The 25,350-nt window shown below is 49.0% G+C and overlaps 8 protein-coding genes across 8 annotated transcripts; 5 read left to right on the forward strand and 3 right to left on the reverse strand.

Moving 5' to 3' along the window:
• Positions 1-732: 732 nt before the first annotated feature.
• Positions 733-2,068, forward strand: FPRO_01661 (uncharacterized protein; the record flags this gene model as incomplete). The annotated part of the gene is made up of 3 exons (XM_031228994.1): positions 733-775; positions 827-1,264; positions 1,314-2,068. The coding sequence occupies 3 exons, from the start codon at positions 733-735 to the stop codon at positions 2,066-2,068; spliced, it is 1,236 nt and encodes a 411-aa protein (XP_031074812.1).
• Positions 2,069-2,198: 130 nt separating this feature from the next.
• FPRO_01660 (putative tyrosine--trna ligase precursor, mitochondrial) lies at positions 2,199-4,152 on the reverse strand (the record flags this gene model as incomplete). The annotated part of the gene is made up of 3 exons (XM_031229005.1): positions 2,199-3,372; positions 3,429-3,869; positions 3,920-4,152. The coding sequence occupies 3 exons, from the start codon at positions 4,150-4,152 to the stop codon at positions 2,199-2,201; spliced, it is 1,848 nt and encodes a 615-aa protein (XP_031074813.1).
• Positions 4,153-4,603: 451 nt separating this feature from the next.
• FPRO_01659 (uncharacterized protein) lies at positions 4,604-5,282 on the forward strand (the record flags this gene model as incomplete). Its single annotated transcript, XM_031229016.1, has 3 exons — positions 4,604-4,781; positions 4,832-4,849; positions 4,930-5,282. The coding sequence occupies 3 exons, from the start codon at positions 4,604-4,606 to the stop codon at positions 5,280-5,282; spliced, it is 549 nt and encodes a 182-aa protein (XP_031074814.1).
• A 366-nt stretch (positions 5,283-5,648) lies between these two features.
• FPRO_01658 (uncharacterized protein) lies at positions 5,649-8,326 on the reverse strand (the record flags this gene model as incomplete). The annotated part of the gene is made up of 4 exons (XM_031229027.1): positions 5,649-7,469; positions 7,520-7,837; positions 7,892-8,263; positions 8,315-8,326. The coding sequence occupies 4 exons, from the start codon at positions 8,324-8,326 to the stop codon at positions 5,649-5,651; spliced, it is 2,523 nt and encodes an 840-aa protein (XP_031074815.1).
• A 2,166-nt stretch (positions 8,327-10,492) lies between these two features.
• Positions 10,493-12,523, forward strand: FPRO_01657 (uncharacterized protein; the record flags this gene model as incomplete). Its single annotated transcript, XM_031229040.1, has 2 exons — positions 10,493-10,928; positions 11,049-12,523. The coding sequence occupies 2 exons, from the start codon at positions 10,493-10,495 to the stop codon at positions 12,521-12,523; spliced, it is 1,911 nt and encodes a 636-aa protein (XP_031074816.1).
• Positions 12,524-13,212: 689 nt separating this feature from the next.
• Positions 13,213-16,052, forward strand: FPRO_01656 (putative urease; the record flags this gene model as incomplete). Its single annotated transcript, XM_031229051.1, has 5 exons — positions 13,213-13,233; positions 13,366-13,452; positions 13,536-14,725; positions 14,779-15,670; positions 15,732-16,052. 5 exons carry the CDS (start codon positions 13,213-13,215, stop codon positions 16,050-16,052), a joined length of 2,511 nt encoding a protein of 836 aa, XP_031074817.1.
• Positions 16,053-16,497: 445 nt separating this feature from the next.
• Positions 16,498-18,295, reverse strand: FPRO_01655 (putative NADPH oxidase heavy chain subunit; the record flags this gene model as incomplete). The annotated part of the gene is made up of 3 exons (XM_031229062.1): positions 16,498-16,574; positions 16,628-18,111; positions 18,183-18,295. 3 exons carry the CDS (start codon positions 18,293-18,295, stop codon positions 16,498-16,500), a joined length of 1,674 nt encoding a protein of 557 aa, XP_031074818.1.
• Positions 18,296-21,243: 2,948 nt separating this feature from the next.
• On the forward strand, positions 21,244-25,103 carry FPRO_01654 (uncharacterized protein; the record flags this gene model as incomplete). The annotated part of the gene is made up of 3 exons (XM_031229073.1): positions 21,244-24,450; positions 24,517-24,873; positions 24,993-25,103. 3 exons carry the CDS (start codon positions 21,244-21,246, stop codon positions 25,101-25,103), a joined length of 3,675 nt encoding a protein of 1,224 aa, XP_031074819.1.
• Positions 25,104-25,350: the final 247 nt, after the last annotated feature.

The raw sequence follows: 25,350 nt of genomic DNA on the forward strand, positions 1-25,350 counted from the left end.
GTTTCTCTTGAAGGGTTTGGTTCTCTCTCAAGCATATAGCATATGAACACTTATCATCTTATTCCACCGCCGTCCATCATCTTCTGTGGCCAGATTCCAGTAATCACAGCCAAATCAACATCATTTCCGGGAGCTGCGGACTAGGTAGACCTCATCTCAACCTCTTTATCCGAAAAGGCGGACGTCATGTATTGACATTATTCCCCTTTTCGTACCTCCTCTGTGCCTTATGGGGGACACTTGTGGCTTTAGGCTGCACATAAACTCATGATTCAAGCACCCATCTCACTCTCGCAGCTTTTCGCTTCCGTTTGTTCAAAAAGGCTTAAACAGCGCAAAGTTCCGAAACAACGAGATCAGTTAGATGATTAGAAGAAGACTTTGGCAGGAGATCTCATTTTATTATACTCATCTTGACGTTCAATGCTGAACACACCACTCACTCACTCTACATTTTTATGAGGGTCCTGGGTTGATACAGGGTAACCAATCAGCGTGGGGCGTTGGTCTTGATCCCAATTGAGTTGAACTGCGAACATACCTAGCTTTACTAAACCATCTTCAACTCTCATCTGAAAGTTTCAATAAGATGCGTTCAAATCATTGACAGAATGGAATGAGCTGCATCGCCTAGAAGAAGATATACCATCTCTTTCATATATATATACACCAGCGAATGGTCAGAGTCAATATCAACACTGATCAATACCAGATAATGACCCCAAGTCCATCATGATTCAAGGCATCTTTTACGCCAGATTCTTCCCCCAAGAGGGTAAATACTCACAGACCAATGAGTTCATGTATCTTTCCTAATACCGCTCAGGCCCCAAGATCGTCGCACAGTCTCCCGCAGGCTGCATAACCCCCGTCGAAGGCTCAACCAAATCCCCTCTCATCGACTTCGACGTACTCCATGAATACATCATTCCTAGACAAGCCTTCTGCAATCGCTATCTCACCATCAACACGCCAGATGGGAAGTACACTGTCCTAGGATACCCAGTTGTCATTCCACACACCAAGTATCTTCGAAATGAGTTCATCTTCAACTTCGGCCTCGTGCTCGACGCTGATGTTGATCATGTTCCTTATGAACGCGTCGTTCGTGGTCTAGCCTCTACCTTTTCTGAGATGGAGAAACAGAACGAGTATCTGAGCCAAAATGCAGAGACTAAAGGATCCGGGAGGAGACCGATTGATAGTTTGCTCGAAATTGTCAAAGAGGATTTGGACAATTATGGAGAGTGCATGATTCCCGTTGGTAAGCTAACTTTGTCGCTGGATCGGACTTGATACTGATGAATTTACAGACGAAGCCAATACTATCAACATGAAGCTCTTCCCTCACCACATGGATCCTCCTAGGGTTCGAGGCTGGCATGTCCCTGTTCCAAAGGCCAAATTCTCTGACATTATGGATCCGACCTGGGACCTCACCCTCCAGAAAGTCATCTCTCACATCGACGGCGTCTCTGATGTTCGACGTATCGCCCACGCTGCTTCGGTCTCTCTTGAGCTAGCAAAGACCGCGCTCCGCCATCTCCTCTACTACGACACTATTCTACTTCTTGACATGTTCTTTTTCACGGCATGCTACGCTCCACGCCCTGGGATCCATGACTTTATCCGAAATGTTGACGGGATGGTTGATGAGTGTGCTGCATATGTATCTCACGGACGCGGCCTTGTGAGCAACTATCATCTTATCAAACTCATGTCCACCTTTGCTCCTGGAAAATCCGTCATGGAATGGCTCAAGGGGCATCAAGACACAGGTTTCGAAGTCCTTCGTTTTGTTGACGTTCGCAGATTCGTTCAGTTTGGCGTCATAAAGGGTTGCATATACCGCGTTCACAAATTCGTCGTCTCTAAGCAATATCTTGCCGCCTTAGCCTCTGGCCAAAGCCGCCCTGTCCCAGGAGGAGATCCACTGCAGAAGTACACAGATGGCTGTCATCACTTTGACCAAATCATCACAGAGCAGAACATGACGGATAGTGAAATTATGGAGAAACTCAAGAAGTTGCCAGTTCCAAAGGGGGACTTGGCAGTCTTTTATAGATAGATCCAGTTTCAAATCTCTATACCCATCATTTTTAACAATTTACTTCATATCCATGGTATCATGCAGATTACAATATAATACAGTGCTATATTACACGGCAAACACAAGCCGATTCTGCACAGGCAGCCCCTCATTTGCCTCTCCTGTCCCATGTTAGTTGAGCCCGCCTCTCACGCACATCGTGCTTATTGGGCAGCTCAATATTCGAGTTATTGGCAACGCTCAATTGGTTTTTCTTCCTCGAGGCAATTTGAGTAAGCTCCCTGTCTGATAATGAGCTACCCTTCGCCTCTACCTCTTTCTTCAGCTCGTCCTTCATTCTGCGCAAGAGACCAGTACCGGGCTGGCCAGGATAGATCTGGCCGCTCTTCTTCCACTCTTCATCGCTGATGAGCTCGACGATTCGGACGTTGTGCTTGCCCTTGCGCATGATGAGCATGCGGTCGTCGATGAGGAATTTGGAAGTCTCCTCGGGGAACCAAGCCTTCATGGGAGTCCAGGACAGATTGCCAGGGACGAGACCCCTCTTCTGGCCAGGCTGAGCAGCGATATAGGCGCCTTGTGCTGAAAGCAGACGTTGACCTTCACTGCTGCTGGATGCGAGACCGACAGCGTGGAGAATCTTTGCCGGTGAGGATTTCATGATGGAGCGAGGGAGTTGAATATCGCTTCTTGGGGCATTGTTGACAGTGACGATACCAGTGTCTGGAGTGGGCTCGTTGACAATACCCTTGGGTAGCTTGGTGCCGAATCGAAACTCGTGTTGCTTGGCCTCCTGAACAGCCCTCTGAGCTCCGTGAATAAGTGAAAGAACCTCGAAAGCCAGGGTGTGCTGGGCCTTTCGCTCCTGGGGTGCCGCTCGGTGCTCCTCCATTAGCTTGGAGATCTGCTCCAGAGGCATGAATGTGAACATCTTGAGCAAATTCTCAACCTCCTCGTCAGACCTTCTCACAAAGTAGCCGTACAAGTCGAATGCTGATGTTTTGAACTCATCCAGCCATATAGCATTGCCGGCACTTTTACCAAACTTGTTGCCGGCAGAATCTGTTAATAACGGAACGGTGAAACCAAATGGCTCATGATCCCAGGTTGAAGGCTTCTTCAAGTGAGGCGCCTCTTCGGTCTCGCGAATGGTTTTGAGGGCATCGATTCCCGCAGTGATGTTGCCATACTGATCTGAGCCTCCAATCTGCATCTGAATGCCAAGTTTGTTGTACATGTGCCAGAAATCCCATCCTTGAAGAAGAGGATACATAAATTCGCCGAGAGACATGCCGTCTCCTTCAGTCATCTTTCGCTTAACACTATAAGTCTTTGTTAGCACTCTGAATGGCAGTTTCTGGGTTTGAGGGCAACTCACGTATCCCTGGCCAGCATAGGTCCGATTCTCGTGTGCCTGGCTATCCTTTTGGCAAAATCGTAAAGAGTAAGGTTCCCTAGCCACATGTTGTTGTTCAACAAACGATGTGTGGCAGCCCAGTCCTCCTCATATCCGTACTTCTGTTTTAATAGGTGGACATTTTTCCATAACTTCGTCAATTGGACATGGATCTTTGTGATGTTCTTGGAAATATCGGAATTGGAAAGAATCGTTCGGCTCTCGAGTCGGTCGGTAGGATCACCAATACGGGCAGTCGAGCCACCGATCAAGGTGACAGCAGGATAACCGTGGAACCACATCCAGAACATGGGCATCAGCGGTAGCAAGTGACCGACGTGCATCGAGTCGGCGGTGGGATCGATACCGACGTAGGAGCCTATCCTCCTGACTCGCATGATTTCTTTGATCTTTTCAGGGGATCTATTGTATCAGTTAGATTCGAGTTGAGGATCGTGGGTAGTGTCGTATACCCTGCTATATCCTTGATATATCCTCTTTCTTGAAGGACATCCAATGTGTGTGGAATCTCGCCATTCTGAATCTTTTCTGCCCTCTCTTTCCATCTCTTCTCGCCTTCTGCAACTTTGTTGAGGTACGTCGTCGCGATGTTTCGAAATTGGAGGGACCGTTGTGCATTGAGGCATCTCGAATATATGGTTGTTCGTGAGGGCGCAAGTTTCGAGACGATGGCAGGGATCGCCATGGTGAACGGATTGAGCAATTGCTCAGGTGAAATAATTGAAAGGACAAAGAAAGAAAACGTCTCTAGGATCTAACTCTCCTCCAACTCAAACAAATCTGGGCATCATGGCTCGAAGCTGTTAGCCCAAAAAAATCCAAGCGACGTCGGATAGAACCTTCAAAAACTGACCAATCACAGGTAACATTGGCGAAACAGCGCTATTGGCTCCGTGACAGGCAGAGGGATCCACACCACAGGGAAACCTTCGGGACGCCTTGAACCAATCACGAAAGAGGTAATTCGAGATCCTCGGCAATGGTAGGACATCCAGTTCCGGGCCAGTTCGAATTGATTGAGGTTCAGTCGACATCATCAATCCAATTCTTCCTCTGAACCACTAACGCCCTTCGAAGCAGCCACCAATTGAGCGCCGCGACAACACCAGCAAGGATAGATCACTCAACGCTTCAAAATGGCCTCAATTGCGCGTTCCTCTCTGCTTAGGCAGACCGCTATGGCTTCTCGATTGGCCGCTGTCCCCGCGACCCGAAGCACTTTCATGCCTATGCCTAGCATCCGATCTCAGCTTAAGGGTGTCGCTGCTTTTCACAACACTGCTCGACGATCTGCTATCCTCCCTCCTGGACCTCGTGCGTACCAGTACCTCTGTTATAATGACCATATGCTAACGTATTCACAGAGCGCATCGAGGGTGGCGGTACGAATACATCCAAAAGCCGAATCGCAACTTGACCGGCTTCACATGATATGAATATCAATAACTAACACATACTCTAGTCAACGACCCTGCTCCCATCCCCGAGCCCAACGCCGCCCACGGCTCTTACCACTGGACCTTCGAGCGTCTCCTCGCCGCCGGCCTCGTCCCTCTGACCGTCGCTCCCTTCGCCGCTGGATCTCTCAACCCTACTCTCGACGCCATCCTCTGCAGTGTTCTCCTCCTCCACTCCCACATGGGCTTCCAGCAGGTTGTCATCGACTATATTCCCTCAAGGACCTACCCCGGCCTCCGAAAGATCTTCAACTGGCTCCTCAACATTGCGACTGTCCTCGTTGGTGTTGGACTGTATGAGTTCGAGACCAACGACGTTGGTATCACCGAGGCTGTCCGACGAGTGTGGAAGGCATAAAGCGGTTGAGCGTTGATTGGCGTGTGTAAGGTATGAAGGATGATGTTGAAAGTACTACTTGTCGCGCAGATTTGTGACTGCAGACACCTGTATAGAAAAATTTCCTTTGAGTTAACAAAGATTGCGTCAATTTCACATACGACGGCTATTTTACTTTTCTTCTGAACGTAAGGTTCAGGTTTCTGGCCTCCCACGCGTTTTGGCTTGTGAAATTCATAGGCTTTGCCAACACTTTCAGAGCCCAGCAGGGTGAAGGCTAAGAAGCAGCTGCGCAATATCAATTTTTATTGTTCAAGCTCGCTATTCTGTTCTGTACTAATTTCCGCAATGTCAAATCCTTGTCTCAGTCCAATCCAGCTGTCCGAGTTAGATAGTCAAAGAAGTAATCTCAGAGCCTCCAGCACGATCCATCTCGGGGGTGGGAGGAGGCAAGTTCTCTGACTTGGTGCAAATCCAGCAGCTAGCATACATGTTGACACGGTCAATGCAGGCTCCATCGAGGCGAGCACCATGTCGTTTAGGTGAGAAGCCATGAGCCTCAAACTCTTTGATGTACCATGGGGTCAAGGCCGAAGAACGGAGCAGCACACGACCACCCGTAGCCAAAGCTCGGTTAAGCTTAGTGATCTGGGCGGCAGCGGCTCGAGATCCAGTGTCGAACCAGTCCATGCTGTCCATGACGACGGCAACAGTCAGAGTACCGGGGGTGATGCGTGCAATAACCTCCTCAAGCTCATCAGTGTGAATACGGAGACCATCAAGAGCATTGGGACGAGAGAGTTTGGCGTGGGCCCTAGGGCTAAGATAATCGGGGTGACACTTGGGAGAGAACTTGCCATCCATGCAAACATAGTAGTAAGGGTTATCAGCGGCTATGTGAGTCTCCTCAGCGACAGGGTCAAGAGTGTTGACCATGTAGTGCCAAATAGCATGAGAGCGAGTGTTCTTTGCAGCAGGCTTAGGGCCCTTCACGAGGTCGGACTCGGCGTGATCAGCCTCGATCATGGCCAGCTGGTTCTTAGGAACACCAAGAGCAGCCCAGAGGAAGCTCTCCTGAGAGACAACCAAGTTACAGACAAGCTTGGAAAGAAGAGCAGGGCGGATCTTTCGTCGCCAGATTTCTCGCTGCTCGTTCAGAGTCTTCGCCTCAAGAAGCTGCTTCACAGCCTTCTGCAGACCAAAGATCCGGGCAATCCAACGGAAGACACGGATAGCGTGGCGAGAACCTCCGGTATCGTAGAGACCGTAACCACTGCTGTTCTGGAACACATGGACGTTCTTGAGCCAGTACTGGAATGCGCGGCCAGAAAGATGAGGAGAGAGTTTGGTGATGAGCAACTCACGGAAGTGGGGGTGCTTTCCATCTCCAAAGATCTTCCAGAAATCCTCATATGGGAGGGCAGTGTAAGAAGCAGCCTTGAGTTCGAGCAGGTGGTTCTGGGTTGGGTTCAAGTCTACAGCATGAACACGGGCAGGGCTTTGAAGGAGATACGATAGAATGTTGTCACCAGCAGAAGTAATGGCCAGGACCTTGTCGTCAGCACCGAGCTTCAAGAGTCGCTCATCCACACGAGTGTCCTCCCAAGTGAAAGCGTAGATGTACTCGTCCTTGAACTGAGTATGCTTGGGGAGCTGCTCATCGTAATAGATGCGCCAATGGTGGTTCTGGTAGAAGAACGAGGGGAGAGGGAGGTTGGAAGACAGATTCTGAACCGCAGTGAGGAACGCCTTGGATCGAATCTCAGGAGCAGACCTTTCAATGGCTCGAGTCAGGGCATCTCCGTGGTTGGCGGGGTATAGGTAAGGAGACTCTGTAACCAGGGCGTCAATTCGTTCAACAATCTCATGGGGAAGACTGGACGATGAGAAAGGCTTCTTGTGGCATCCGAGCCAGATGTAGTATGGGATAGCTCCGAGGCCCTTGTTGCGAGTGTTGACGTTGAGAACAGTACCAAACTTGTACTCGAGGTAATCTCGGCGACTGGGCTCGAGACCAACCCGGTCAAGATCGAACCAAGAGCGCCAAAAGCTTCGGGACAAGAAGTTGACGTGACGGTCGACAAGACCACCAGTGTAGTTTCGGAAGGCAAAGTCAACCTGGTTCTGGACATAGAAGTCAACCACTCCCAAGATGCCTTGGGGTGAGAGAAGAGAAATCACAGAGTCAATGACTGAATAGTAGTCGGGCTATTACCGGATGTCAGCGTGGGACCCCGGTATCAAACACTGTAACTTACAATCATGGACAAGCTGTAAGACATGGTGATCAAATCCGCTCCACCAAAGTCGGGGCGAGGCTTGTCAAAATAGCTCAGAGCAGGGGAACGAGGAGGAATGGACTTTGAAGGCATTCCGGATTCGTAGTCCTCAAGACGGAACTTGCGAGCGTCCTCACAGACAACCTTGACATTCTTCCAGCCAAGGCGTTCAAATCGCTTTCGTGCCACTTCACAGAGAGAAGGGGAGAAGTCGACGAGATATACGCTCGAGAAGAAGGTAGGGACATCGACGAATGCGCCCATGGCTTCAATGTTGAAGCCAGTGCCACCGCCAATCTGCATAACATATCAGTCATTTGTTGCAACAACATGGTTGTCACAGCAGCTCACATCAACCCAGATTCGCTTGTTCTTGTTGCCATTCTTGGGCGCATCGTCCGTCAGTTTTGCCTGGATCTGCGCGGCAACAAGGGCCAGCATGTCCTCACGTCCACGAAGGAGGACCTTTCGGGTAGCATCATAAGCCCCGGCTTGCTTCTTGTAGAAGCTTTCAAGGGCATCTTGTTGATTGCCCTTTTTGCCGCCCTGGTGGGGTTTGATGAAGGAAGAGTAGAAGAAAAGGAAAAAGGATTTGATTAGGCCTGGGCTTTCGTCCTGACTCTTAATGGAAAAAATTGAGGTGAGGCAGAGCGTGCTAAGAGCAGTAGCAACGATGCCGGCCAGAAGAGACTGAGCGTTAGCCAAGGACAACATGTTACCACCCTAACATGTTGATTAGTAGGCATTGGAGTTGGGGACATGATACAGGCTTACATGAGAAGCCATGATACTCTCTCATTGTATGGTGAGAGAACGAGTGTTGAAAGAAGGGAGCTATTGAAGCAGTGTTGAAAGCTGTTCACACGATCAAGTTGAAGACAGATGAAAAATCGAGCAACAAGAACACGGCGAGCCAGGGATATATAGGCCGAGGCACGCGAGTTGACAACCAAGGAGACCTGGCTCGAAACCAATTCGGGTACAATGTCTCGGTACAGCGGCCATTGTACGTAGTCGGCAGCTCTGACGCCTCGCACACGATGTGCTCAACGCGAATCTACTTGCTCATGTGTATGGAGGTCCCTGTTGATCTGCCCAACCCCACCAGATAGCCATGATAACCCCGCCGCCAGGGCTCACTCTAGGCATGAGCTATAAGATGGATGATGGAGGTGGGAGCCAATAGCTGAAGCACATGTTCAGAGTTGATAGAGTTTCCAGGGTCTTGCAAGGCTGCGGCGGCGGCAAACATGTGCCATACTTCGTTCGCCATGAGTAGTTACTCTTGCTCGTGGCGTGTGAGTGGGGTATATAGTTAGCAAGCGGTTTCAACTGAGTATAGTTGACGATCGTGGGCTTGAAGAGCCGAGGGGTAGCGAGGCTTCTCGAGGATGGGTTGTAGTGATGACAGAGGTTGTGTCTCACAATGAACAAGACATTGCTGCATGACTCTTCATTCGAAGAGCAAACATCCTCAAATCATAGACGAATATGAACAGAGAAGTAGAAGTGCCGTGAACTTTTGCTTGCAATGATTAGACGTGCCTGGTGTTTTCGTATTAGTCGGGTCGTTCCAAAAGGGAATCGCAACGACCAATCAGACGATGGTAGCCAACCACATGTGGCCATCAACACTGACGTACGGATAAACGAGAGAACCCAGGCAATTGGAATGAGATTCAAGAGCTTTTGTGTTGCAATGAAGAAAATCCAATTGAACTGTGCGGGAGTTATCGGCTGGCAATGGCTACGTCGTTGGATCTGAGTAAGAACAAGAATCCATGGTTCTGGGAAGTAATGACAGTAATTCCGATTTCTGATGCTCTCGTTCGAACTAATTTTCCATTTATTCTTTGAACATGAATGATTTGTTAATGGGTGATGCTGATGCCTCCAGTGTTGGTGTTTATCGACAGTGACAAAAGCACTGTCAATTTGTTTCCCAAAGACCAAGTTTTGAATGAAGTTGAGGGCTTTCTTCTGGTTTGCCGCGAGTAAGAAGAACTATCAAAGAACGTGCAACTCCATTGCACCTATAGAAAGGTTGCACTGCGAGTCATTACACGTTTTGTGCATGATTGATCTAGTCCAGGACAAATAACGCGATCTTGGTCGTCAAAGTAAATTGCTGGCAAAAATGCAGTTGACTTGGTTTATTAACCCTCCCGAAACACTTGGTGGCTTTGAGGCCCGAGTCTTGGTAGGGAGTATTTGCATGTGTAGAACTTTTATCCTATGACTTGGGTAAAGTCCGTATAACTTTATGCCTATAGATTAGTTAATTTTGACACCTTGATTTCAAGTCAAGTTCCTTAATTTGAAGTTAGTGATACTGCCTTTCGCTGCTGACTTTGGATAAACCAAATCAACGGGCTTCCTTGAAGATTATGTATATGAAGTCGGATTGCCGTAGCTCGGCTCTCGTATCAATTATGGTTTTTCATAACTGTTTGACTACAAAGAGAGTCGCCATCCTATGTAAGTGTCAATGAGTTGCAGCGTCGACGAATAGGGCTTTGCAGCCAGAATTGAAATCTAAGGATCCGGAGAAAAGTCGTTAGCGACAGTGACTTGTACTGATACCAGAGACTTCACGATTGAAGATGATGGCATTCAATTGTTCGCTTCTGATTGCTCTTGAAAGGAACGGAATTAAACATATTCCGTGCCTGCTCTTCAAGTGCAAGGGTCTCATCCGGGGCATCTGTTTCCCCTCAGCTGAGAACATCAAGGGGCAGGTACGTACCGACGCCCAACCTGTACCGTGACGCACTTTAATAGGATCGCGTGCTTTAGAGCCGTGTCGTTACAGTCTGTTATTGTTCCCTTGTCGCAATAATCATCAAAATCTTCCACTCAACCTTCGATCTTATCTGATAGACCACGCGCAACTAAACCCCCAATCAAGCGCATACTAACCACGCTCATTTATACTCTCAAACACCCGCGGTCATGCCTCCAGGGGCGAGTCAGAAGGGGACGGGCAAGAAGAACTCGGTCATACCAAAACAGAGCCGCAACACCACGCCTGCTCCAGTCGCGACAGCTAGTCTACCACCACAGGAGTTCTACGATCCAGACTATCTTAACACGAGAGTCATTCTTTTTCGCAATCTTACCTACGATGATATCGTCGATCAATCCGCCTCAAATGCGACCATTCCAGATTCAAAGAGCCTCGATGGCATGATTGAACGACTCAAAAGCTTATCCAATATTATGGAAAAGCGCTCGACATTTTACGATCGCGGGATGAGGCACTTGGCAGATGAGCGCAAGAAGCGGCCATCCGAAGATTATAGCAATCGCGACAATGAACAAGAAGGAAAACGACCCAAACATAAAAGAAAGAAGCCCGATTCACTTGCGCCGCAGGAAGGCAATGTCGGTATGTATTTTCATGATATATGTGTTTAGCCTGAGGCAGCGGTCTAGCCACAGAGTTTGTCAGTTGCTGGCACTGGCAATTAATTACCTAAACATGGGGTTCCGAACTAACTTCCTATAGAACGTTCGTCACCAATGCGAGACTCGAAAAACCGTAAACACGACCGCGATCCAAGTTCGCCCTTGTCACCTACACATGCTGGCTCACCATCGGCTATGGATGTTGACAAGAAGGCCAAGACCGAAGAGAAAGAAGGAGAGGAAGAAGAATCAAGCTCTGAAGACGAGGGTGCGCCTCCTCGTCGCGAACAACCCCAAGCTATGACATTCGGCGAAGATCCTTCCACCTTCCCCGACCCCACCATCTACGAAATTCGAGCGACCTATCCTGGAATGCCCGATGAAGAACGCAAAGAGATCTACTCAGTTGCGACATATCCGCCATCAGATCTCGCCGACCTTATTGCTGGCGATCCTCCCGACAAGGATTTTAGCAATGCAAAGCCCAACAGTCAGATCAATTTCTCTACGTTCTCGACGTACGTGGAGCCGTTCTTTAGACCATTCTCCGAAGAGGATCTAGCCTTTCTACGAGAACGAGGGGACCGTGTGACACCATTTGTTATGCCGAAGCGTGGCAAGAGACACTATACAGAAATATGGGCTGAGGAGGACGGCGCAATGTCGATCGATACACCACAACAAGGACGAGACAAACTCCCTCCGAACCAGCCACGAGGAAGCATAGACAATATGGACGACGATGTCGGAGAGACAGACAAGCTTTCAGTAGGCCCTTGGTTGACCCGTTTAATGCAAACTCTTCGGCCTGAGGCCCGCGCGCAATCCGCAGACGACAAGCCAACGACAAACGGAACCACCAATGGAGATATTAGCATGAACGGTGACGCAGACGTCGAAGACAAGCCTGCATCCTCAGATGACAAACCGAACCAGCAGCCGGCAGCTTTTATGCCCGAATCGTCAACGGAGGCCTGGAAGAAAGCTTCTCATCCAAAACTGGAATATTCACAGGTTGATGAACGCATTAAGCAGGAACTCCGACACATTGGATTCCTTCCTCTTGATGGATTCGAAGCAGAGTACGATGGCCATTTTGATGACGAGGTCGCAGCAAGACTGAGACTTTTGCAAAACCGCCTCAAGGAGCAGATGCTGATCAACGGTGCGCGCAAGGCTCGTCTCACGGACCTTGTACGAGAACGTATGGCGTACCAGGAATATCAGACCATCCTCGAGGATCTTGACGGCCAAGTGCAAGCTGCATACCTGAAGCGCACACGCACAATGGGCAAGAGCAAGAAGACAAAGCGTCCTGGAGGTGCCGGTGGTGGCAGTCACTTTGTGGGCGGCGCTGCGGGTACCGCGCGTCCGGGCATTGGCGATCTTACGAAGACGCTCATGGAGCGACGAAAGCGATGGATCGATACAATAGGATCAGTGTTTGATGATGAAAGTCTACGGAAGGTTCCGAGAATTACAGATCCGGAGAGTTCGATTTTCAAGCCGGCAGACATGAGCGAACTGATGAACAAAGAAAAGGAGCAATGGGATGAGGAAGTGGAGGAGGATTAGAAATCCTATTTGGCTGAGTCCCCCTAGGTCTGGTCCCTGGGTATGATTCTTCTACTGTTATGGTAGACTTGATATTGCAAAGGCGTTGGATGGTATCTACTTGATGGAGTTCAGGCTATGAGTCAATGTTACCTAGAATCGGGATACCACTAGTCGTTGTTTACTCTCTGAATTCGATGATGAAAAGAAACCAGAGCGACTTGAAGAGACTGCATTCACATTGAGGGCCCAATTGGCCTTCAAGTCAATTGCCCCCGAAACTACGAGCCAATTATACTCTTCTGTTGAAGTGTTATCGACTATGTATAAATATTTACACAATCAACAAGTCGAGAGCCAATGATCGACTGAGAAGGGTTGAATTGAACGATGTAAAAGCCATGTCAACAACGGGCGCAAGTAAGTGACCAATCGATCGGCCTCGACTTATCAATGAAGCCAACCCCAAGCAGCCCGTTATCTCAAGTTACAGTGGGGGAGGCACCGTAACTGTAGCTAGAGAGTCCAGCCCGCCCGTTGTAGGTAAAAATGTCAGGCTACTCTTGATGCGGCTATTCCGTGCCGAGATAGCTACCTTACCTTGCCTGGCTGTAACTAACCATACACTTTTGGCCCCTCTTCACACTCTCACTCTCTCGATTCTTGAGTCTCTTGATAAGTAACCAGAAAAAGAGTCTATTGTCGCAAACATGCATCTGGTACCTAAAGAGGTTCGTCTTTATCCGCCAAGGCTAAGAGACCCAGTCTGCGGAGTCATGCCGTTGGTTGGAGACATTGCTTTTGCAGGGTTGTTGCAGGCAGTATGAGAATAGCACATGAAAGAGCTCTAACATACTTTGTAGATCGACAAACTAGTCATCTCGCAGCTGGGATTGCTTGCTCAGAGACGGTTGGCCAGAGGAGTCAAGCTGAACCATTCTGAAGCTGTGGTGAGTATGATATCGACTCGATATGAGAAATATGAGTCAATCAGGGACTTACCTCGCTTTTAACTAACACACTATGAATTCAGGCTCTCATCGCCAACAACCTTCATGAGCTCATCAGAGATGGAAATCATACCGTCTCTGACCTGATGGCCCTGGGCGCCACGATGCTAGGTCGTCGTCACGTCTTGCCCTCAGTCTGCACGACTCTTCATGAGATTCAAGTCGAAGGTACCTTTCCATCAGGAACATACCTCGTCACAGTCCATAATCCCATCAGCTCGGATGATGGAGATTTGAGGAGAGCTCTATATGGGAGTTTCCTACCTGTGCCAGACAATAGTATCTTTCCTATGGCAGCTACTGAAGAGTATCAACTTGATAAGCAGCCTGGTGCTGTTGTTCCTGTCAAGACAAAAAAGATTACCCTCAATGAAGGAAGAAAGAGAATTCGTCTTCAGGTAACGAGCACAGGTGATAGGCCTATTCAAGTTGGATCTCATTATCATTTCATCGAGACCAACCCACAGCTTGAGTTCGACCGTATTCGTGCTTATGGCTATCGACTCGATATTCCCGCTGGAACATCAGTACGATTCGAGCCCGGAGATACCAAGACTGTTACTCTCGTTGAGATTGGAGGAAACCGTGTTATCCGCGGTGGTAACAACCTTGCATCAGGAGTCGTTGACCTCTCACGCACCGACGAAATCCTCGCTCGATTGCAAGAGGCCGGATACGCTCACAAGCCGAACCCTGCCGGCGACATGGCCCATATCGATGTTTTTCAGATGGACCATGCGTCTTACGCGACTATGTTTGGCCCTACAACTGGAGACCTCGTTCGACTCGGCAGCACAGATCTCTGGATCAAGGTCGAGCGCGACGAAACTGTCTACGGCGATGAATGTAAATTCGGTGGTGGTAAAACACTGCGTGAGGGAATGGGCCAAGCAACTGGACGGCACGATGCCGAAACCCTCGATCTCGTGGTGACTAATGCTCTCATCGTGGACTGGACGGGTATCTATAAGGCAGATATCGGAGTCAAAGAGGGCATGATCGTTGGTATCGGCAAAGCAGGCAACCCAGACGTTATGGATGGCGTAACAGAGGGCATGGTCGTCGGAAGCTGCACAGATGTCGTGGCAGGTGAAGGGAAGATTGTGACCGCCGGCGCTATCGACACGCATATTCACTTTATCTGTCCCCAGCAAGTACCCGAAGCTCTTGCATCTGGTGTAACCACTATGCTTGGTGGTGGTACAGGTCCAAGGTTTGTCCAATGTGCAATCATCGTGTTGTCTTTGAGGCTGACAGTAGTTGCAGTGCTGGAACGAACGCAACTACCTGTACGCCTGGTGCTCATTATATGCGTCAGATGTTGCAGGCGTGTGACCAGCTTCCTATTAATATTGGCATTACTGGTAAAGGTAACGATAGTTCTCCTGAGGGTCTGCGCGATCAGGTTAATGCTGGTGCTTGTGGTCTCAAGCTTCATGAGGACTGGGGCTGTACTCCTGCTGCTATCGACGCTTGTCTCAGTGTTTGTGATGAATTCGATATCCAATGTCTTATTCACACCGACACACTTAATGAGTCTGGCTTTGTCGAATCTACGATCGCTGCTTTCAAGAACCGCACAATTCATACTTATCACACAGAGGGCGCAGGAGGTGGCCATGCTCCCGATATCATCTCCGTGGTAGAGCATCAAAACGTTCTGCCATCATCGACCAACCCTACGAGACCATTCACACGCAACACCCTCGATGAGCATCTCGATATGCTTATGGTCTGTCATCACTTGTCTAAGAACATCCCAGAGGATGTAGCATTCGCGGAGAGCCGTATCCGTGCTGAAACCATTGCTGCTGAGGATGTATTACATGACAAAGGCGCTATCAGTATGATGAGCTCTGACTCGCAGGCTATGGGCCGTTGCGGAGAGGTCGTTTTAAGGACATGGAATACTGCGCATAAGAATAAGGTACAGAGGGGTTGGTTACCGGAGGATGAGGGTACAGGGGCTGATAATGCGCGTGTAAAACGCTATGTCAGCAAGTATACCATAAACCCGGCTATTGCTCAGGGCTTTGGACATGTCATTGGAAGCATCGAGGTTGGCAAGTTTGCTGATCTTGTTCTTTGGGATCCTGCATGGTTTGGCACTAAACCTAGCCATGTCCTTAAGGGTGGGCATATCGCATATGCTCAGATGGTATGCTACTCTCTTCCAGCCCTGAATTTTGCAACTTTATGAGTTACTGACTATGTATCAGGGTGATCCCAACGCTTCCATACCAACCGTTCAGCCCATTATTGCTCGTCCGATGTTCTCGCCGCACTGCGCCTCTACGAGTATTCTCTTTGTCTCCTCAGCGTCCATCGAGACAGGAGCTATCGCTTCATATGGTCTACGCAGCCGCATTGAGGCTGTCAAGGGTTGCAGAAATATAGGCAAGAGTGATATGCGCCACAATGATCTGAAGCCCAAGATGCGTGTTGATCCAGAGAGTTATACAGTTGAGGCTGATGGTGAGGTTTGTGTGGCGGCGCCTGCAGAAACTCTACCACTTACACAACAATTCTACGTGTATTAAAGTAGCAACTAGTAGCTGTTGGCTAGTTAGTTGCTGGGCTATAGGGTTGCATATCATAGGCTGAATTAGGATACTGGCTAGCTCTATATGCCATAACACATTATGCCCAAGGATGATACCATGAAACATAGCCCTGTCATATATGTTCATATAGGTGCTATTATCGCCACCCTTCACGGCACAAACTGATCCGTGTGTGACACTTTTGATTGATGATACATTGGTCATTCACCCTCATACACCAGAGACGAAGATCACACAGGAGAGCACTTGAAGCCCCTTTCTGGGTAAGCAGGATTTTTACAAGGGGTAAAGTTTCTTGGATTTTAGAAGTTTCAAAACCGCTAGATGGCTAAGGCTTCAGGCTATTTTTTGGTGTATGCAAATAAATTGTATTTGATGGTATCCTGAAATTAAGAAGAAGCTATTCAAAACGATCGCGAGCTTAGAAGTGTTCCTTCCAGAATCGGAACTCCACATCAGGAACTGTGGCTGCTTTACAAGCCGTCTTGATATCACGAGCTACAGATAGAGTTAGCAATGTCCCAAGGTGGAGGTTGAGGGTCATAACATACCGGCTGATGAAGGACCACAGAAGTAAACACCAACTGTCGTCCTGATATGGGACTCTAGGCCATTCAGGTATGTTCGGTCCAAGATGCCGTTTCGCATGGTAGTAAACAGACGAGGGAAATCAGGACGACCAAAGTTTGTTCGTGATTGTAGTTCTGTGAGAGGATCCATCTGAGCACCGACACTGTTAAGTACGATGTTTTGAGCAGTGTCGATATCCAGCTTCTGTGTGAGATAGGTGTGAATCTTGAGGAACTCGACGCCCGAGCTTCCAGGCATGCGTGCCGCTTCGTTAGACTGCTCTTCTAGAGAGGACAGGAGAGTCTGGAACCACTCAAATGAACCAGTATCCTTGCACACCCAGATAAACTCGACACGGCGAAGTCGGCGGGGAGGGTTGGGTGAGTTGCGGAGATGCCAGATGTTCTTGAGGATAGAAGCCCAAGGAGTCACACCAATACCGGTACCGATAAGCACAGCGATTTCGTTCTCGAATACATCTTCGGCAGGGGCACCGTAAGGGCCGTCGATTCGGAGGGCAGGCATCTGATCACCGTTCTGAAGGGCAACTTCGTACATACCCATGGGGTCAACATCGTCGTAGAGCTTGGCCTGAGCAGCACCAGCACCAAGAGCATCACCCAACTCTCGTGTGAAGTCACCAACCTGGCGAACGTGGACAGACACGTAAGGGTCAAAGGGGCACGAAGTGATGGTAAAAGGGTGCCACTGGTACTTGGAGAGCCCAGGGACCTGGAGGAATAGCCACTGACCAGCCTTGTACTTGAAAGAAGGCTTGTTGAACTGGATCTCAACCACGTCGTAAGGATGGCGGACAACTCGGGTGATCTTGGTCTCACGTCGAGCACGAACCTCACGCCACAGACGCTCGAGAAGGTAGAAACCACCGGTCCAGAGCTCCCATCGCCATCCAAGATAACCAATACAATGCTCCCAAAACTCGTCACCCGCAAATGGTGAGATAGCCTCAGGTGTGTCACGCACGAAACATCCAACGGTGTGGGTGTAAAGACCGAGGAAGAACGGGATGAAGAGGTGGTGGGTGTACCAAAACGTCTCGAATGACTGCTGACGGATGCGAGCGTGAGCAGTTGTATACATCAGCAACATGCAGAGAAGCATGACATGACCAGTGATTCCACCAGGCTGAGCATAATGAATCTGAAGAGCCAGGACAGGTCGGATCTGAGTCAACTCGACGTTATAGAAGTTGACATAGTGAGCGCCTGTGTGAAGGCAGGTGAAGAGGAGGATGGAGTAGGCAAGTTGGCGATGCATCCAGAGATTCTCGTCGAGTGGAATGAATCGAATCTTGGGTCGAACCCAGCGCATGATGGTTCGGCATACGGGGAGCAGGATAAGCATACAGTCGACGCTGAGAACTAGACCAGCACCTCGTGAGATCCATACTGAGAATTTGAGGGTGTTGAGACCTGCCAGTCTGGCATCTGCGGCTTGCTTCCACCTATCATTGATATCAGTCAGTTATGAACCATCCATGAGTTTGTTTGCGCATGTTTTATTCTCTCAACTTACCAACCATAGGCAAAGATACCCCAGTGAAAGGTCCAGAAAAGAAAGTGGAAGAAGAGTTTACTAGCAGTAAACTGCTTCTTTATTAATTCGAGGAATCCGATATGTGAACCCATCGTAGTGGTGTGTGTTGAGTGTGTTGATTAAGAAAGAAGAGTCAAGGTCGGCCGGCGACAGGACTAGAGAGGATCTACGCTCGATAAAGAGAGAGTGATATCGAGTTAACTTTCCAAAAACCCTTAAAATAGTAAAACAGAATAAGAGACTGATCCAGCAGCGAGAGGAAGCGAAAGTCGTGGCTGAGAAGCCCGGGGGGGGTTGAGAGAATGTTGGCGAGGACGCTGAGTAACAATAGCGACCCGAGAAAAGAAAGATGAAGAAGGTTCGGATGAGATCGAAGGAAGAGCCAGGTTCATAAAGTGAGAAAAAAATCGAGAGTCGACAGGTTTGGCCAAGAATATCAAGGCTATAGTAGGAACCGTGATCCGAAATCTGATGCGCTGGGGATCTGTTTAAACGGGTACAAGGAGGTATCGAGTTGCCAGATCGGGTACGGAAGATGTGGATGCCGAGATGCTACGAATTCACCAGCGGAAGTTGAAACGTTACAGAGGAGAATCGCAGCGGGTTTCGTGGTTGGGATGAGACAATTGGCGTCGGGGGGGACTCTCTAGGCTCTTTTGGTTGGAGATGGGAGTGTTTCGCGGGGGGCGCCAAGGCTGAGACCGGGGCTGTTTCTTATTGTTACTGCGACGGTCGATATAGCGTCTGAATAAGGAGGTTAAACGTCGCAGAAGAGGTTCAAATTCAGAATATTCAAGATTCATCAACGAATGCAGGACAACAGGGGACTTTGAATACTTTTACTCCAGATCTGCTACCTCCACCACAGATTGCTAGTCTAAGGTAGGTAACTAACTAGTGGTTAAACAACTCACTGTTACCATCATCATCATGGGGACAATATTGATCCCCCGGGCGCCTATTAGAGGCCTGGGCATTCTGTTCTATAGCGTCTGACTGGCCGATTAAATTAGGAACACTGCACCTAATGCCACCGACGGCCCCCGGAACCAGTCACCGACACGAGGACCCTGAAGAGGCGCCTGGGGTTCGAGTCTCTGGGCGCTTAAAATCTCGAGATGCAACCAACGACTGGCTTGTGCCAACCACTTGTAATGCACTGTGACGGCGCTAGTCTGGGACTAATCGATCCAAGTGCACATTCTTAATTCTTGGCCCTTGTCTCGCACGATTGTTTCTGATCCTCTACTCACTATGACGACCGAGTTTTCGGGAATCAGCAGGTTAGTTAGTTAGGTAGCTAGTGATCGCGGCTCACACAAGGTGACGCTATGTAACTATCAACCAACAGAGTTTCTAACCAACCAACATTCGATTAACGAATGCACGGCTAGATCTCGTCACGGTTCTCAGCTGTACCAAATCCCAAGAAATCGAACGACTGTCATCTGATGTCCTCTACTCGTCCACAATGCGCATCTCCTCAGGTTCATCGGATGAGTTTCGAAATAAAAAGCCAAGATTTCTGCTATTGTCGCAGATTGCTTAGCGGGTGTAGTGCAGCACCCAAGCAGACCGCTCATCACTTTCACATCGCACAAAGACTTGGTTGTCACTCCAACCGCCATCACAAAAAACCATTTGCTATCACCTCTTGAAGAACGAGAGATCTTTGTATCGTGCGACAGTCTTGTTGAGCAATTGCCTTGTTGGTGTTAGTAGCGCCGATTAGGTGTATCGAAGCAGAAACACTCACGATTTAGACTACTGTCATCTTCAAACATCTCCATTGCATAGGGGGTTAATAATCACAAATGCCCGATTTGTCTACTTCCAAAACACCACACTCCGATATAGTGCGACATGGCTGTCTTTGTCATCCTCTGTCCCGGAGTCGACGCCGTATCCGTGCCGGAGAAGTGGGGCCGATGCCACAAGAGAACCAAGGCTAAATACCTGCCGCCAGCAACCAACCACCAACCTTCTAGGTATAATCCGGTAATAAGGCCAAACTAATGCCCGAATGACAGCCACAGGCACATGTCTAGTGGCTCCAGAGCTGAATCGTCAGTATGAATTCATCACTGCAACGGACGGAGCATCACGTCCTTTTCATGTCTTGTGTGGTGCAGGCGCACACCAAAACCTGCTTTTAAGGCATGGTGAAACTCATAAAATTGGCCAACACGGCTCAAGATAAACATTGAGTGTTATATTGGTAACCCTATTTCAATTCAATGACAAGATTCTGGCCTCTGGCGATCTCGATACCCCACCAGTTACCAGGACACGCTTGGTTCAAGCTCCCCGCAAGCTGACGTGTTGGTGTAATGCCAAGAGCCCAACAGTACGTACGAGTCCTGTTTCTTTGCGAATGTGATGGAGAGCAAGCCAAATAAAGGAGGACAGATTGATCAGAGACACAGACTAATCGAGGCAGAATTAGCGGCCGGTGAATGCATTCGGGCATAAACAGGACACAAGCACACGACATAAATGGAATCGACAGCCAATGCACTAACTTCAGCTAACGCCTCTTAGGCTGTGGCACAGGTTCTCTCTAAGCGTCAACATCGTCAAGCCCAAGTTAAGACCAAGCTAAGATTTTCACTACCAAGCATTGACTCGCCAAGCTTCAAAGTAACCACAAATACTTGCTTGAGCGAGTGAGCGAGCGATCGTGGATCTATTTGTTTTCATTCTTGTGTATATTAGTACGTACAAATGGTTCCGCCAAGAAGGAAAGCTCGGCATATCATCCATGCCTGCTAGCTTATGACGTAGTAACTTACCACCTTCCATCGCACCTTCCTTCAACTTTGACAGCAACCTTCGAACTACCTGCCTCCCTTAATTCTTGTCATTCTTCTCCTTGTTCCATAATTTTCTTGGTCTTTTCATCTTCTCCGTGAAACTTATCAACTAAGCTTTTTCTCCCGCATCTCCAAGACTCTGAACAATCCCAAGTTCCTTGCCAATTGTATATCACCGATCTGTCACTACCTTAAAAAGACTGCTCCAAGCTTACCCGCGACTCGCCATGTCTGGAAGAGACGACGCGGAGGAGCACCGTCGCTATACAGCTCCATATAGCGCCAGGCATCCTATTCCAACCATCTCCAAATATCGAGAAGAGAGAGCTGCGCGTCAAGATGCCGCAGTTGGAAAACCTGACCCGTCAGAGGCTGCGGGCTCAAATGATTATCAGTTTCAGCAAAAGTCTAGAGAGGATGATGGGCCCCACCTAGAATCAGTCGAGGATGAAAAGAATGATGACAGTAGAAAGGACGAGAACGAAGAGACAGGCAATGGGGAAGAAATGACAGACACTTCACAAGTTGGTCCCCAATCATCAGATCCAAAACAACGGAGGAAAGAAATCAAGAAGAGCAAGAGAGAAAGAGCCGAGCGAGAAGTTACGGACCCCGTTACTCATCTTCCTGTCACTATACACGATTTCACAGACGAAGCCCTTAAAGAGATAGACACTAATGAGCCCCCCTTTGGCACAACACAACGCACAGCGACAGGGTCGGAAAACAAGAACAAGACAGACGAGCAGCTTCGCGATGAGCATCGAGATATTCAACAAAGTCATGATGCTATGGGTGATTTATTTCCACCACCCGATTTCGATGCTCTGCGCCTTGAGCTGTCATCCATCAGCAAACGTGGTGTCACATTCGGGCTTGCCGGCGTGGCTACTATCGTGGCCGGCGCATTTGCTGTCGAAAGGCTCCTCCGAGAGCTTGTTCTCCAGGGAGGCAAAACTAAATCCTCATTATTAGTTGGCGCTTCACTCTGGTTGATCCTGACCGCAGCCACTATGGGAGCTGTATGGTTTCTCGTGGTATCAGTTCGAGAATGGATGTCCAAAAAAGTCAGCAATATTTTTGAAGATGAGGTCTGGGATGCTCATCGACGAGGTGTGGTAAAAGCATCCAAGAAGAACGATACTGAGACTACGGTCTGGCTCAACTCTCTGATCGGTTCTGTTTGGCCTCTCATCAACCCCGATCTATTTGCCAGCCTTGCAGACACCCTGGAGGATGTCATGCAAGCTTCGCTTCCCAGGTTGATTCGAATGGTCAGTGTGGAGGATATCGGCCAGGGAAGTGAATCTCTGCGGATTCTTGGGATAAGATGGCTGCCTACTGGAGCCGCAGCTCGGGCAGTCGATGAAGAAGGACAGCTCATGACCAAGAAACAAAGCGAGAATGACACTGAGGAGAAGGATGGCGAGAATAGTGATAGCAGTGCCATGATCCAGGACGGAATGGAGGCTGAGGAAGGAGACTTTATTAACCTCGAGGTTGCATTTGCCTACCGCACTCGGTCTTCATCCAAGTCTCTCAAGGAGAGAACCAAAGATATGCATCTGTACCTTGCATTTTACCTACCTGGAAACCTCAAGATACCTGTATGGGTCGATCTCCAAGGTATGATTGGTACCATGCGCATGCGCCTTCAGCTTACCCCTGATCCTCCTTTTTTCTCTCTTTGCACGCTCACCTTCCTTGGACAGCCAAGGGTTAACCTGAGCTGCGTGCCTTTGAGTAAACATGCTATCAACATCATGGACGTGCCATTCATCAGCAACTTCGTTCAGTCCGCCGTTGATGCCGCCATGGCTGAATACGTTGCCCCCAAAAGCCTTACCCTGGACTTGAAGGACATGCTTGCCGGTGATGATTTCAAGAAGGATACCAACGCTGTTGGCGTTCTGGTTGTCAACATCAAGCGCGGCTACGACTTCAAGATGGGTGATTCCGGCATTCCACTTATCAAAGAAGGAAGCTCAGACGGGTACGTCTCGGTCGGCTGGGCCAAATTTGGTAAAGTGATGTGGACGACACGAGTACTGGAGAATGAGATGGAGCCTGTTTGGGATGAAACTTGTTTTGTTCTCGTGACACCACAGGAGCTTAATATCGACGAGCGACTTCGCGTTCAGCTGTGGGACTCCGATAGGTTGACGGCGGACGACGACCTCGGACGTATTGAAATTCCCATCAAGGAACTGATGAGGGACGATAAATCTAATGGGAAAATGTCACATCGGAAAGATGGCTTCAGAGCCCTGAAATCAGGTGATGGTATGCCTGGAAAGCTGGAGTGGAGCGTTGGATACTTCTCCAAGACCAGAATCCAACAGTGTCAGTTTGAGAAGCAGACTCATGACCCTGAAATCCGTACTATGGATCAGCTTAAGGAGAAGGTCAGAGAGTCAAGTGAACGTAAGCTTCGCGAGACCATGTTCAAGGAAGGCAAGAAGGAGCGAGACGCCAACGAGCTTGAGCAACAGACAGCTCAGGAGCTCAAGGCTGAGCAGGATGCCATGATCATTTCTGCACCCCCGCCCGACGGCTACCCTAGTGGTCTATTCAGCATCCAAGTGCATAACATCACTGGTCTTGAGCTGGAGCGACTCAATAAGCGCAAGGCCGAAAACGACGCTGAGGCGACCGACGAAGAGGACTCGGGTGATGGTCTCCCAAGTGCATATTGTACTATCATCCTTAATCACCGAAAGGTATTTAAGACGAGAACAAAACCTCAAAACTCGAAACCGTTCTATAACGCTGGCTGCGAGAGATTCATCCGCGACTGGCGTGAAGCAGAAGTCTTTGTCACGGTCCGGGATGCTCGACTGAAGGAGGATGACCCCTTGCTTGGCATCATCCACCTGCCTCTCGGAGAAATCTTCCGTGAACGTTCGCAAGTCATGGGGTTTTGGCCCCTGTCAGGAGGCATTGGCTATGGACGAGTCCGTATCTCAATGGTCTTCCGAAGTGTTCAACTCCAAGCACCACGAAGTCTCCTAGGATGGCAGTATGGCACAATCGAGGTCCAGCCCGCTGTCACCGTGGTAGACTGTCCCAAGGAACTTCGTTCATCGAAGCTCAAGTTCCGGACCAGTATCAGTAGTGCAAAGATGTATACTGAGGATGGTGCCGATCAAGGAACAGTGACTTGGAAATCGAAACGAGGTAGATCACTTGCTCTGGCGGTTGCTAAGAGATACAGCAGTTGCATGTCAATCGCTTTCCGGGAGAAGGGATTCTTTGGAGACGGTACGACTGCATTTGCTGTCCTTTGGCTTAAAGACATTGCCGACGAAGAAGAAACAGAGTTGGAACTACCCATTTGGAAAGGCGATTTCCAGCGTGCTACAGCTTGCTGTTTAGAGGAGTGTGGTGAACGTCTGGGCACTATCAAACTCAAGCTCACATTCTGGTCCGGTTTGGTAAGCATTCTACTAGCACCTATAATAATTTATGGCAGGCTTTATCAGTTGCTAACGTCCTTCCAGGGAAGTGCCCATTCTCGCTGGGCGAGCCGAGACGAACATCTTCAAAATGTTGTGGAAGTGATCGAAACTGCTCGCGACAACCTTGAAGTCGGCCACCAAGAAAGAGAAGCCGGTATTGTTGAGTCTGATGATTCTGATGACGAGGGCTGCAGCCAGCGTGTCCGCCGTGCAGGCTCTATAGGCAGCAACTCGGACTCCAGTTCCAGTTCCTCAGATACAGAAGACGAAGACGGCCAGGTTTCCAGTGTCCCAGATGGGAGCGCAGATCACAAACAGGGTCCTATAGACCAGCTCAGGGACTACCGCCGTCGAGACAAACGCCTGCATCGCCAACATCGGGGTCTAATGCAATGGAAGGTAAGCTCCTAATACCCTTGTATGAGTCGCACGTGGCTTTCAAATTTGTTTTCTATTTCTGCCCTCCCGCTTTTAGAGGGCGTGCCATAAGTAAGACTAGAACTAACAGATGGGCCTAGATCCCGCGAACGGCCAAGTGGATCAAGAATAAGATGTATCGAGTTGGGGACAAAGCTTCCGGTGTCTTTGACCACTCGTCTAAGCAGCCGGGAATCGAGACCGAGGTCTAGATCAAGCCACGATCTTAGAGCGTGACATGTCGAGATGCCCGAAAATCGTATCACGTATCTGGCATCAATCGATTGTATGCACTGTCAATTTCGTGCATGAATCTTACGGCTTTGACGATAATTATTGAACAGTAATCTCTTTGGCATTATTAAAAGTTTGAACATAGCAAGCGAGGCGTAATTGTATGGGCCACTTGGACTGAATATGTATCTTGGTCCAGCTTCAAATAATTGAAATAGTCAATAT

The sequence above is a fragment of the Fusarium proliferatum genome (genome assembly GCF_900067095.1).
Source record: "Fusarium proliferatum ET1 genome assembly, contig: FPRO_scaffold001, whole genome shotgun sequence".
NCBI lineage: Eukaryota > Fungi > Ascomycota > Sordariomycetes > Hypocreales > Nectriaceae > Fusarium > Fusarium proliferatum.